General features: G+C 54.1%; 2 protein-coding genes across 6 annotated transcripts in view; both read left to right on the top strand.

The window, feature by feature from the left end:
- The first annotated feature begins 4 nt into the window (after positions 1 to 4).
- On the top strand, positions 5 to 6,409 carry MED20 (mediator complex subunit 20). The gene is made up of 4 exons (XM_082778724.1): positions 5 to 93; positions 515 to 669; positions 2,224 to 2,477; positions 4,214 to 6,409. Exons 1-4 carry the CDS (start codon positions 80 to 82, stop codon positions 4,427 to 4,429), a joined length of 639 nt encoding a protein of 212 aa, XP_082634850.1. The 5' UTR covers positions 5 to 79; the 3' UTR covers positions 4,430 to 6,409.
- A 2,565-nt stretch (positions 6,410 to 8,974) lies between these two features.
- The window catches only part of USP49 (ubiquitin specific peptidase 49), a 33,399-nt gene continuing 29,491 nt past the window's right edge, over positions 8,975 to 12,882 (top strand). For 4 of the 5 annotated variants that reach the window (XR_014319016.1, XM_082778418.1, XM_082778422.1 and 1 more), the window contains exon 1: positions 8,980 to 9,018. The gene's annotated coding sequence lies outside the window, so the exon portion shown is untranslated. Of the gene's footprint in view, positions 9,019 to 12,882 lie in introns of all 5 variants that reach the window. The other variant, XM_082778419.1, reaches the window with a different exon arrangement.

Here is a 12,882-nt window from a genome sequence, read left to right as displayed (position 1 = left end):
TCCGCGCCCGGCCCCTTCCGCCGCGCCCGGCCCCTTCCGCCGCCGCCGCTTCCTCCTGCGCCGTGGAGGACCGGGAGGGATGGGGGTCACCTGGTGAGGGGAGGGGGTCCTGGGGGGTCCTCAGCCTCCCCCCTGCTCCTTCCCGACCCCGTGGGGCCGTCACGCGGGGGAGGTGTCGGGGGGGTGTCGTGGAGAGGGCTGCGGGGGGGCTCCGGAGCTGGGGGTGCGCTGCGCATCCAGCACAGCCTGGGGGAGCTCCCCCGTGTGTGTGTGTCCCGGGAGCCCACGCGTGTCACCCCCTTGAACCCACTCCTGTCCCACCCTTGAGGCCATGCATGACCCCCTTGAGCCCACCCGCGTCCCCCCCGCCCCATTCTCATCCCCTCTTGCACCCACGCGTGTCCCCTCCGTGAGCCCACGGGCGTCCCTTCTTTGCTCCCACCCGTGTCCCCACCACCCAGACGCTGCGAGGGTCTCTAAGCCTTGTTTTTATCCCCCCCCCCCACGCACCCAGCGTGACGCAGGTGCCCGTGGCCGAGGGCAAGAGCGTGCAGCAGACGGTGGAGATGCTGACGCGGAAGCTGGAGCTGCTGGGGGCCGAGAAGCAGGGCACCTTCTGCGTCGACTGCGAGACCTACCACACTGCTGCCTCCACCATGAGCAACCAAGGTGCACGGGGGGGGCACCGGGAGGGGCTGGGAGCCCCCAGCTGGGTCACCCCAAAAGGGTAGGGGGCTTTTCTGGGCATCCAGTGGCACCCCGGAGGCTTCGCTTCTCCCCGCAGCGCTCCGTGGTCTTCCCTTGAAGCTCGCACGCGGTGTGCTGCTGAAATCCTGGCTGCATCTGGAGCTCTGCTGCAGGTTTTGGACGCAGCGGCAGCTTTTTCTGCCAGCCATGATTGTTTTACTCGTTACGCTGAGCTCTCGTGGGGAAGGAGCAGCTGGCTCGCTCGCTGCCTGCAAGAGATTTTCTCTAAAAGAGATTTTTTCTACGTGGAAAACGCGTACTGTGGTTCCGTGCGCCCTCGCAGGCAGCCTCCCCAGGGAGCTGAGACATCCCTGCAGGTCGTGTGGGTGCCGTGTGCCAGTTTGAAGGTGCTGCTCTGCCCTCTCACCTCTGCTCTGTCCCTTTCACATTGCCTCCATTCCCAGGGGTGGCTGCGCTGCGCAGTGAGCCCTGTCCTCAGGCTCCCTGTTTGAATGTTTGCACCCCAGCCAGGTCTCGTTGCTGTCAGCGTGGTTTTTCCCCGAAGCTCCTTAAGGTGCTGCTTCCAGCTGCGTAGTTCTGCTGGCTGCCTTTTGTGCTGCGGAGGATGCTGGCAGCATCTGCCCGCTGCTGTGCCCTTCTTCTGAGGGTCTGCAAGCTGCAGGATGTGGGGCAGAGCTCCCAGGGCAGTGGGGAGCAGCTGTAGGGGAACAAGAGGCGTGACGTGACCCGCTTGTGTCCAGGGCTGTGCTCAGAAGACCCCCTGTTCCCTCTTGACATGGCAGGCCCTGAAATGGCAGCTCCAAGCAAAGCCTGGCCTGCTCGCCTCGGGACCGTTGTGTCCCCCTCTGTCCCTGCTGCACGCTTGGGTTTTCACCCGAGTTTTAAAAACGCTTCAGGAGCGTCGCTGCGGTGGCTCTGCGGCTGCAGAGATCAGCACTGAGCCCTGGCAGCCTCTCGCAGCCTGCCTGCACCCGGATCCATTTGCAGCCACGAGAGCGGCTTCTTGCTGCTTTCCCTGCAGCCAGAGCTTGCACAGCCACGTCTGGAAAGGTTTTTTTAACCCAGGCAGATAAACGAGAATCAGCTCCCACTTTTACAGCACAGTACGAGCCGGGCATGTCCTTTTTTCCCCACATTCCAGAGTGAGCCAGGGCCCAGCCCTCGGTTACTGCGGGGCTGAGGTCTGGGTGCCCAGCCCTCTGCTCGGGATCAGGGGGTGCTCTCTGCTGAACCCCCGTCCTCTGGGGATCCAGGTCACCCGCCGGTCTTTGAGTTGTGCTGTGCTCCCCTTGGCCAAGGGGTGGCTGCAGAAGGTTGTTTTTTTCCCACTTGAATCTTAAAAAGCAAACACAATCTTTTCATTGAGCCGCTGGATGATGTGAAGTGTGTGTGAAGACACATTTGGAATTAAGGCAGCAAGGAGGGCAAAGGGAAACCAGATGTTTCTTGCTTTAAACCCCATACAAGCACGGGGCTGCTGGTTTCACAGCCCAAACACCGTCGCTCTTCTTTCAGGGCAGACAGGCAAGCTGATGTACGTGATGCACAACTCCGAATACCCCCTCAGCTGCTTCGCCCTCTTTGAAAACGGCCCCTGCCTCATCGCGGATACCTACTTTGACACCCTGATGGTGAAGCTGAAAGGTTTTTTCCAAAATGCCAAGGCGAACAAGATAGAGAGCCGGGGCACCCGCTACCAGTACTGTGACTTCCTGGTGAAGGTGGGCACGGTTACGATGGGTCCCAGCGCCCGTGGGATATCCGTGGAGGTAAGAAATCCTCTCTGAAGGGTACAAAATACAGCTTTGGGTAGGGAAATCTCACGCTGGAGGCTTGGCTAGAAATCCTGAGTCCCCGTTGCTTGTGTGCATCAGTTGTGCTCCTAGTTTGTAGTCGATGCGTTCGTGTGTGTGGCAGGCAGAGCATTTATCTCCTCTTCACAACGCGGTTTAATTCAGGCAGGTACTTTAGGGCTCAGCTGTGCCTACGGAAAAGCCTGTCAGTGAAGTGTCGATAAACACAACCCTGAAGGGATGCCATCAAACTAAAACGCTGCTTAAAGACCTGACACGCAACGCGGGCAGAGCACTTCAGGTTGATAAACACACCGGGGCGGGGAAAGCAGCCTCTTCAGCTGCTCATTTCATGCTGATTTGGGTTTGGCTTCCTTTCCCGATCCCAAGCGGCCAGCGGCTGGGCCGAGCAGCCCTGGGGGCGAGCAGGGCTCTGGGTTCTGCTCCGCGGTGCGAGGCTGCTCCCTCCTCAGCAGCGAGCTTGGTGTTGAAACAGTCCTGCCCCGTGGGGTGCTGACCTGGATTGCTGCACCGCGGGGCGCTATGAGGGCTCAGAGGCTGGCATCAAACGGCTTCCACTCCCTCCGTGCAGCGCTGGGGCTGCTGATGAGGCTCGAGAGCATCCGAGCAGCGTGCCAGCTGCCGGCGGGTGGGAGCTGGGCTGCAGCGAGCCTGGAAATCGAAAGGGAGCTGCTGCAGGTCGCGGGAGGATCTAAGAAGGCATTCGGGGAGGTGTTTGGCTGAGTGGAAGTGTGAGTCAAAGGCTCACAGGCTGTGGACAAGCCTCAGCTGGGCTTTAAAACATCTCAGGCAGGGGAAGGGCAAAGCAGAGGAGGTCAGAGCCCAGACATCTGCGTACGCTGGTGCCTGGCAGTCTTTGAGACGGCTGAGAATGAGATGTTTAAAGGTCTTTCAGAATCCAAGCTGCTGTTTTGCTAAACACACAAGTGCTGTTATCTGCCACATAATTAATAATCACACCGCATCTACCCAGGCAGGTGTTCCTAGCCAGCAGGGATGGGATTGAGAAATGGCTCGGTTCTTCTCCGCTGGAATAAACACAGATGTTGCAGTGGCACCAGCACTGCTGTTGACCTGGGGTTAAACAGAAGCTTGTTCTACCCGAAACTTGAGTTCAGGACCAGATTTGCCAGCTGGCCCGGTTGCTTCTGTTTTGGTTTAGCAGTTTCTTCTCAGGGTTTGCATTAGGACATACCCCTGATCTGGGACTGCAAGCCCTTAAATCCCAGTGCTTTGTCAGTGCACACCTGAGAGATGTCACAGCCAAACGAGCTGTCGGCTTAGCAGCTCGTGGGAAGGAAGTTTGCTTTTGGATAGGGTGAAGTTAATGCAACATGTGAACCAACGTCCCAAGGTTTCCACCACTGGGGATTTAGTAAGAGCAATGAACTTGCAGGGTGTATTTTTCCTTTTCTTCCCTTTTGAAGGGATTGTTTGCGTGTTCCTGGCGTATCCTGTTCGTTTATGTTTGTCCATCCTGCTTGGATTTGCTAAATGTTCTCTTCTTAGAGGAAAAGAAATTTGTGTGTATCCCTCTGCAGCCACAGCACTGAGAAGCTGGTCTCTGACTTCAAACCCTTGACTAAATATGTCTCAAAACTCACTACAGGGAGGCAGAGAGGAATTTGTGCTGTCTCCTGCGTGGTTTTTGCCCCTGCTGTGCGCTTCAGGGCTGCGGTTTGTGTTGGCAGGTGGAGTACTGCCCCTGCGTGATAGCCAATGACTGCTGGAACCTGCTGATGGAGTTCATGCAGAGCTTCATGGGGAACCACACTCCTGGTGTCCCGTCCGTGTTTGGCACCAAGCACGACAGCATCTACAGCCCGGCGGACACCGTGGTGCAGTACATGGAGCTGTTCAACAAGATCCGCAAGCAGCAGCAGGTGCCTGTAGCAGGAATCAGATGAAAGGACATGAAAGGACTCCCTGGGGCTCTGTGCAGAGCGACCGCATCCTCTTTCCTGCCTGCCATGTGGATCAGGGGGCCCTCCAAAAAGCGGCACTGGAGCCAACCCAAGGTTTTTTGTTTTTTGTTTTTTTTTTTTCCTTCTAAATCTCTTTGCCCCGTTTCACGGCAAAGGTTTTGAATGCTGTGCGTATTTCTTGTTGGCCTTTGTATTTCTGGGGGGAGTGTGTGTGCTCAGGCCTATGGCTGCGATGGTTCTCAGCACCGTGTTTCATGCAGGGGATTACAGATTGTCAGCAGAGGGAGGGAAAGGAGAAATTCCAGCCAAATGCATGCAAGGGCAGAATTTCCTTGAATGCAAGCGGCTACATGAGAGAGAGGATGTTTTCTTTATTACTATTTTCTTAAGATATCCACATGAAAGTGTCATCTTTTTTTCCTCAAAATAAAAAGCTGTATTTTTGTGAGGAGATGGAGTCTGTCTGCCCAGCAAGCGCTGTGCTGCTTTGTATTGCTTATTTACAGCTTTTGAAATTTTCCGTTGCGTGGAGACTATTCTTTAGCAGAGTTTTATCTTTGATTTGGTTCGAGAGCTTTATACCCCTGAAGCAAACTAATTTCCCTGTGGCAAAATCTACAGGAATTCTTGCCTTTCTATTACGGGTATGTTCTTAGCTCGCCTTCATCTTTTATATCTGATGGGAGTATTAAAATCTTCCACCTCTCCGATGCTACCAATGAAGCCTGGTGCTAAATAAATAAATAAGTCTGGCAGGAACCTTCTCACGCACTGAAGAAGAATACCAACTGCTTTATCTCATTGTTTGAAAGCTCTGTAATGAATGTCCCGTCCCTGCACACCATTTCTCACTTGAGAAATCCTGGTGACTTCAGCAGATTTACTGGAGTAAGGAAGGATTTGGGGAATAAGAGCCAAAAATTTATTGTGAGGCTTAACTACACGATATCACTTGAATATTTTTCAGTGGTGATTTATTTTTACAGCAGGAAAACCAGAGAAATTAGATCCCTTTTGAGCTATCTGTCCCCCTGGTTTTACATATTCAGCATCTGTCTGGCTTGTAGCGGTAATTTTTCCCTCTCTCCCCCCTGCTCGGTCCCAGAATCAGCAGAAACACCCTCATTCAGCAACCAACCTTTGTGCTGAACTTCCTTCGTGGTTCCTGGGTAAGGCTGTGCTTAGCGGTGTTCCAGCTCTGCAGCCCACGTCCTGGGTAGGAAGAGAAGGTGCAGGGAAGGTACAAGGATTGTGTTAGAAGGGGGACGGGAGGTTCCTGGTGAAGAAGCAGAGGGCATATTTCGCTCAAAAAAATATTTGTTGGTTTCTTGCCAATACGTGGGCCTGAAGAGCAAGTAAAGCGGAAACAGATTTGTCCTAAATAGATTTTTCCCTTCTGAAGCAGTAGGCAATAAAGAAGCTGTTTCGTTACTTGATTTGCTGGCTGGTGGAGAACTAATTATTTAGAAATGGCTTCTTTTTGATTATCGCTTATACCTGTAAACCTAATTAACTCTTAGAGTGCTGTAGGCATTTAATAAATTTAATCAGCCCTGGGTTCAGAAAGATCTGGCTGATAAGCCGAAATAAATGGCACAAAGCACCATCAGCACCCGAGAAATTCCAAGGTGCTGAATGTTCTGAGTGTTTGCTCAGGTTCCTGACTTGTGCGCTGACTTCAGCGGGACTGTTAATTTATTAATTTTCAAGGGATGGTTACAGAGCCTGCCCTGCTGTCGTTCCATGTTAGCTAAGTGTGCCTGGGAAAACAAAATGGTATGTTTTTTTTGTTTGTTTTTTTTTTTTACAGATAGTTATTTCAGTCCTCTGTCCCTTTTTAAATCTTAAGGTTAAAAAAAAAAATTCCTTTTAATGACCGGATTAGTCACGCTGAACGTTGCTAATGCTTTCCTAATTCCCAAAAGATGGTCTTAAAAATATAAAACGTGTGCTGGAATCTCTGGGGACTTCTGCTCTTATTAATACATTGTACTGTTCCTAGGGTAATAAAACCGGACCCCTTGAGCTACATTCTGCCTTCAATTACACCATTACAGCCATTGACGTCAGCAGGTTTCCACGCGTGTGAGGACGGCGAGGATTTAGCCCGTTATGGCTTAGCAAAAACGCCCATTGCTGGAGCTGCATTCTCTAAACAAGGGGATCAGCTGCCCCACACGAGGGGCTGCCTTTACTCTGGGGCTTTTTACTTTCTCGACGGACAAAATAACTGTGTTTTTCCCCCCCCCCCCAATCTTATTAGCTGCAGTAATCCTCCTCGTTCTGCCCCCCCTGCATCAATATGGCAGGTTAACGTGGCTTCGAACACGCTAGTCTGCATCTTAACAAGTCTTCAGGGGGCTTTCAATTGTGTTACATTAATGGATTGAGCCAGTGTAATTGAAAACCACCCTAATTTTGCCTGTCAAGGCATGGTCTGGAAGGTTGTTTTCCTGCTGCTCCCCAGTGTTTTCTCAGTGAATGTAAAATCTGGAGGGAGAGGCTGCCAAGCTCTATTCCCGTAGCCTCGTGGATCCTTTTTTTTTTTTTTTTTTTTCTGCTTCTGCACCTCTCGAAATCACGGCCAGTGCTGTTGCTTTTAGTCAATTGAAGCCTGACCTGGAGGGGATCAGGGATCCTGGGGATGTGGGTCTCACCCTTGCGTCCACACAGCCTCTGCTTTGCCAGGAGGGGGAAAGCTCAGTGAGCTCAGTGATGTTCCTGGGGTCACTGACGCTCCAGTGGTAGAGGCAGAGCCCAAGCCGCAGTGCTGCACTGGGGGTATGTAGGGTTTTGCTTTGTTTCATGCTGTGGCATTTTTTACGAGGAAGTACTTCCATAGCAGCTGCACCCTGCTAGGCTTTACAAAGGGAGCGAGGACATAAAGGCCTCATTAATCTTCAGTTTTAATTCTTAGCAGGCATTGCAGAATAAGGGCTCGTTCCAGCGGAGAGCCGTTGCTCAGAAGTGCGTGACTGTGGATTTCTTTGCAGGTACGGCTCAAAGCAGAGCAGGCATTGCTCAGAAAGGGAAGGTGTTGAGGAAGGATGACAAAGCTCTGAGGAAGCGGAACTTGTGGGAAGGCTGCCTGGTGAAGGAGCTCACGAGGAGGCTGTGGAGCGTCCTTGTGCCACGGCAGAAGCCAGCAGGCTCCCACCTGTCGCCATAAATTGCAGTGCTTTGCCTCAACACCAACTGGGATTGGACTGGGTTTGGGGAGAACGCTTTGTCTCCGTGCAAAGGAATTAATTGCGTTTCATTTTTTTCTGGACTGTCATCCTGATCTTAGCACACAAGAAGAAGCAGCGTCCTCCTGTTGCCATGCCTTGGCAGGGGTTAGGTGTTCCTGCAGCCAAAAGCCTGTTGCAGCAGCTGCTGCACGCATTTCTTGTGACGTGCCTCAGGCGTTCCCTGGGACAATGGTGGGCACTGTGACACCGCTGACCTGCGGGTTCCTACCCTCAGGGCCACCTCCACGACCCCTCGCCTGCAGCCTTGCCCCAGCTCCGTGCTGCCCTCAGACCCTTGGGGTGACCTCCTGCAGGCTGCAAAAAAAAGTGAGTTGTGCCCGTGGGTGACACCAAAGTGTGGCCGTCTCCTGCTGGGGACAGTTTGTGCTCCTGGCTTCAGTGCTGGTGGCCCTGATAAACCAGGTCACTGTTCCTTTGGGGACAGAGGGTGCGTTTTGGGGGCCTCTGGGTGACCTCAGGGTAGGGCCAGCGTGGCTTGTTGGGACAACATGTGGGACAAGGGGGTCTGTGGGACAAGTGTGTGTGACAACAGTGCTTTAGTGTGACAACAGTGCTTTCTGGGTGACAACAGTGCTTTCTGGGGTCCTTCTGTGCTGCCTCACCCCCTGGCCCTGAGGGGGAAGACCCCCCAGAGCCCCCCCCATCACCTCAGGGCTCTGTCAGCCCCTGCACCCCATTGGGGGGTACCCCCTTGTGCCCCCCCATCACCTCAGGAGCCATGGCAACCCCTGGAGCTCGTCAGGGGACACCCGCTTGTCCCCCCCAAATCACCTCAGGGTTATTACCCCAAGCACCCCCCCACACACACACACCGCGCTGCCCCTTTAAGAGCCCCTTTGTCTGCGGCACATCCTTATTTACCCTCGCGCGCCTCAACCAAACTGCAGCCCGCGATTCACAAAGCCCGCTACGTCACCGCCCGGGGCCGGGCCTAGGCGCTCCCCGCCCCCTAACGCTGCCCTCCCGCTACGCCGCCGTAAGCCATTGAAGGGCTCTCCCTAGCGGCTACGCAAACCGCGTAAGCTCCGCCACAACACCCCGCGCGGGCTACGCAAACAGCGTCCGGCCGCGCCGTTAGCCTTCCCCACGGCGCTAACGCTCTTACGGAAGCGGCGTACGCGGCGGTGGTGAATAGGGAAGGGAAGGAGGGAGGAGGGAGAGAGAGGCAGAGAGCGGTGTGTGGCGTGCCCGCCGGCCAATGGCGGCGCGGGGCGGGGCGGGGCGGGCGGGGCGGGCGGCCAATGGGCGGGGAGGGGGCGTGGCCGGCGGCGGTCGGGGTGTCTCGCGCTGGGTGACAGCTCGCGCGTGCTGATGATGGCGGTAAATAAAGGGGGGGGGGCGAGACCCCCCCTTTTTTTGGGGGGGGAGGGGGAAAGGTCCCCCCCTGGGGGGCTTGGGCCGGGTCCGGGGAGGGGTGGGGGGGGAGTAGAGGGGGGTCCGAGCCCCCCCTTTGTAATGGGGGGGGTCTTGAAAGGGGGGTGGGGGGATTTTGGGGGGGTTTGGGGGCATTTTAAGGGGGTTTTGGGGGGGATTTTGGGGTGGGGGGGGAGCTGTGAGGGGAAGGGGGTGAGGGAGGTGAGGGGGGCTCGTGGCCCCCCCCCCCCGCTGATGGGGGGGGTGTTGGAGGGGAGGGGGCGTATGGGGGGGGCATTTTTTGGTTGGGGGGGCTTTTTGGGGAGGGTCTTTTTTAGGGGGGGCAGCTGTGAGGGGCTCCTGGCCCCCCCCTCTTTCAGTGGGGGGGGTCTTGAAATGGAGGGGGCAACGTGGGGGGGGTCCTGGGGGTGCTGTGGGGGGAGGTGGGGGGGGGAAATGTGTGGAGAAGGGGGTGAGGGGGTGCCTGTGCCCCCCCCCCCCCGCATGGGGACACCCGAATATTTTGGGGGGGGCTCCCCCATCCTTCTGGGGGGGGCAGCGCCGCCGTCTTTGTCTGCGGGTTGAGAGAAGTTTGGGGACAGGGAGAAGAAAAAAGGGGCTGGGGGGGGCTTGAAGAGTCCCTTGGGAAGCCAGGAGTCGGAGGGGACACGGGGAAAATGGGCAAGAATGGGTGTTTGGCTGAAAAACTGCGATTTTCTGTGCCCCCCCCCCCCCAATCAGACCCTGCTCATGCCCCCCCCACAGGGAGAAAGAGCAGAGATAAGAGCGACCCCCCCGCTGTGACCCCACAGCTCCCAGAGCCCCATTTTATCGTGGTTTGGGGCTATTTCACGCAATTTGGGGCCATTTCATGCGATTTGGGGCCGGGGGGCAGCCGCAGACCCCCCCCCCCCTTAAGTAGAGGAGCTGTGGGGTGCCCAGGACGAGCCCACCCGAGGGTGAACATCCCCGGCTGCACCTCGGGTGGGGGGAGAGACCCCAGGAGGGCACCCCGTTATTTTGGGACGAGCCGAAAAATTCCTTCAGGGCTCGGATTTGCAACGAGCGCTCCTGCGAGCTCTTTTTTGGTGTCAAATCTTGCGGGATTTGCTCCTTTTTTTACGGAGGAGACGCTCGTGGAGCCCTGACTGCACCCCAGGTAGTGGCAGCCGCTCTCGGGCCGAGCCGAAAAAATAGGGATGGGATTAAAAAAAGGGGTGACAGGATTAAAAAAAGGGGTGATGGGATTAAAAGGGGTGAGGCTGGGCCCTAAAAGTGGGTGTGTGGAGGGGGAAAGGGGGCTGGTGGCGGCTGCGAGCCCCGAGGGGCTCCTGGAGAAACGGAGGCAAAGCGACCACAGGGGCGGCTGGAGGGGGATGAGCACGGGTTGGGGATGGCTGGGGGAAACAAAAGCATTTGGTGGTGGTTTTAACTGCTCTGAAAACAGGAGAGGTGCAAATATTTGGGAGTTGTGAGCGGGGTTTGATATTCCCGAGCCCGGCACGCTTTCAAACACCACGCCGTGAGCTGCAAAGGCGGGTTTGTTCTGCCCCTCATCGCTTTCCCGATTAATAGGAGCGAGTTCGAAGTGAGCAGGGTGGTTGGAAATTGGCAGCTTCTCAGCTCTGGAACAGTCCTCGGCCTTGCGCAAGTCGGATTTGTCACGAAGAATTTTGTTTTGTGTTTTCTTCAGGAACAATGCTTAGCAATAGGCACACACGCGACGGTTTGCAGGGAGGATTTAACCACCAGCGAGTTAAAATCGGGGCTTGATTTTAGCTGCCGTGTGTCCGGAGGCTGCTGCTGAAGAACCTGTGGCCGCAGCTGCTGAGGAGGTTTGGGTTTTGCAGCTCACGAGAGGTGCTGGAGGCCCCTGAGGATGGAGGAGCGGTGATTGAGCCTCGTGTGCTGTGGCTTGCAAAGCCAAACGCCGCCTGGGCTGCTGGCTGTGTGGCCCGGTGAGCTCCGAGGAGCAGCCAGGGGGTTCCTTGAGGCTCCTCAGAGCTTTCGTTTGCTCGTTTGTGTCTCCTCTGCTCCACCTCAGACCTTCCAGTTTGTTTTCCTCAGTGCTGAAAGTGCTTACTGGTTCCTAGTTTCCTTCAAATCATTGTTTGGTTCTCAGCACCTGAGTGAGCCGCAAGGAGTACTTTGCCCAGCGCTGAAAGTAGTGTAAGGACTACAAATTTTAAGACCTTATTTTAACTTTTTTTCTCCCTCTTGTTAGCTATTACTCTCCTGAAATTTCTTAGGACTTGTGCTAGGACTCACAAAGCGAAACTTAGCTCAGTCCTCGGCCAGTAGAAGATGTTAGCTGCTAGATTTACACTAAGAAATGGAAATGCTTCAAAATCCAGCTGCTCTGTTACAAGGTACGTGTGAATTCTTTCACACCCGGTTTTGATTTGCAGAAGTGTAAAAAGGTTTCTGAAGCTGACCTCAGCTCTGAGTCAAAGCAAAACTGAGGTTTTTGCCCTAAAGTTGTTAGAAATGAACAGAGAGGTATGAAGCTCGGTTGCTTGAAAACTTTGCCTGTAATTTTATACAGTAATTCAGATCAAGTGGGAGAAAAGGGAGATTTATTAGCTCTGCAGCAACGGCTCGCTTTGAGCTGTGTTCTCTTGCGTGCTGGGAAAGACTGTCCACCTGATGCTTCAATGCCGAGAGCAAATTCGGTACAAGAATCCTCTCTAGTGGTTGAGACACAAAGTGCAAAACTTTTACTGCAACAACCTTTGTGGTTTTCGTCTTGAATATTTCATCAAGGCTTTTGGTTGTTGTTTTAATTTATTTTTTTTTTTCCCCTGTGGGGAATGAAACCTTCGGAGACGTTCTCGTCTCAGCAGCCTGGCATTAATTGCTCTGTGGAGAAACACTTCACCTTCCCCAAACCCTTAACTGCAGTGAACAGGCTGCTTGCTTTTGGCATGCTGGACAGAAAGAAGCCCCCACTGCTCTCACCAGTGTCAGGGGCTGGATGGAAATCTTCACCGGTGTGAAACCCTGAATGAATTACTGCTCGGGACAGCGTGAGCTGCAATAAGCAAATCCAACAGATTTCTTTACCAGAAGCCAATAGATTTGTAAAATCTAATTTCTAGATGAGAACGTCTTGGTTGCTTGCTCATATTTTTAAGTGTGCCAATGCTAATGCTCTTCACTTTTCTTTTTATTAGAGTTGAGATTAAAGGGGGCTCGGGCAAGGCCGTTGAGTCGTACGTAGCTTGCAAGCCGTGGAATTACAGCCCCAGCACACAGGCTTCGTCCTGCGGTGGGCTTCAGATCTCCAGGGCAGCTCTAGCACGGCGCTGGAACAAAACACCTTAACGAGGGAGTGAGGGGAGAGAGAGCACATAAACACAGGTGTGGTGACGCCGTCCTTTGCCAGCATCATAGGGAGGTAATTCCTAGATGGTCTAGAGCTAGTCAGGATATCTGCAATAATTTATATCGCAGAATATCACAGAAAATGCAAATCTGAATGCTCTCTGTTACCCTACTTCGGGCTGTTTTTGCAGGATATCCCCCCGACTTCTTGCTCCAGTGTTGAGAAGTGATTTATTACTTTGAGCGGCCTTCAGATAGGTAGAAACAAAGTAAACTTGGCTGCTTTGTGCTAAGTGTTAATTAGCTTTCTGTTGCATGATGGTAATGAGCTTACGTTAACTATTGCGCCTCCAACACGGTACAAAGATCGGGATGAAATCTCCGAGAAAATGGCAAACTCGTTGGGGCACAGCTGGAGTGTAAAAGAGATTTTAAAGGAGGCTCGCTAGCTAGCTTCCCCTAATTGGGTAGTTATCGTGTAATTCACTGAGAATTCTGTCTTTTAAG

This window comes from Aythya marila (genome assembly GCF_965140915.1).
Source record: "Aythya marila genome assembly, chromosome: 24".
NCBI classification, from domain to species: domain Eukaryota; kingdom Metazoa; phylum Chordata; class Aves; order Anseriformes; family Anatidae; genus Aythya; species Aythya marila.
The sequence above is the reverse complement of the archived record's forward strand: the minus strand, read 5'-3'. Positions and strand labels throughout refer to the sequence as shown.

What these genes read in the sequence shown, in the direction of transcription:
- MED20 (XM_082778724.1), top strand. An exon ending in CTCCACCATGAGCAACCAAG is followed by an intron (nt 670 to 2,223) that starts GTGCACGGGGGG and finishes CTCTTCTTTCAG; the next exon opens with GGCAGACAGGCAAGCTGATG. An exon ending in CCCGTGGGATATCCGTGGAG is followed by an intron (nt 2,478 to 4,213) that starts GTAAGAAATCCT and finishes TTGTGTTGGCAG; the next exon opens with GTGGAGTACTGCCCCTGCGT.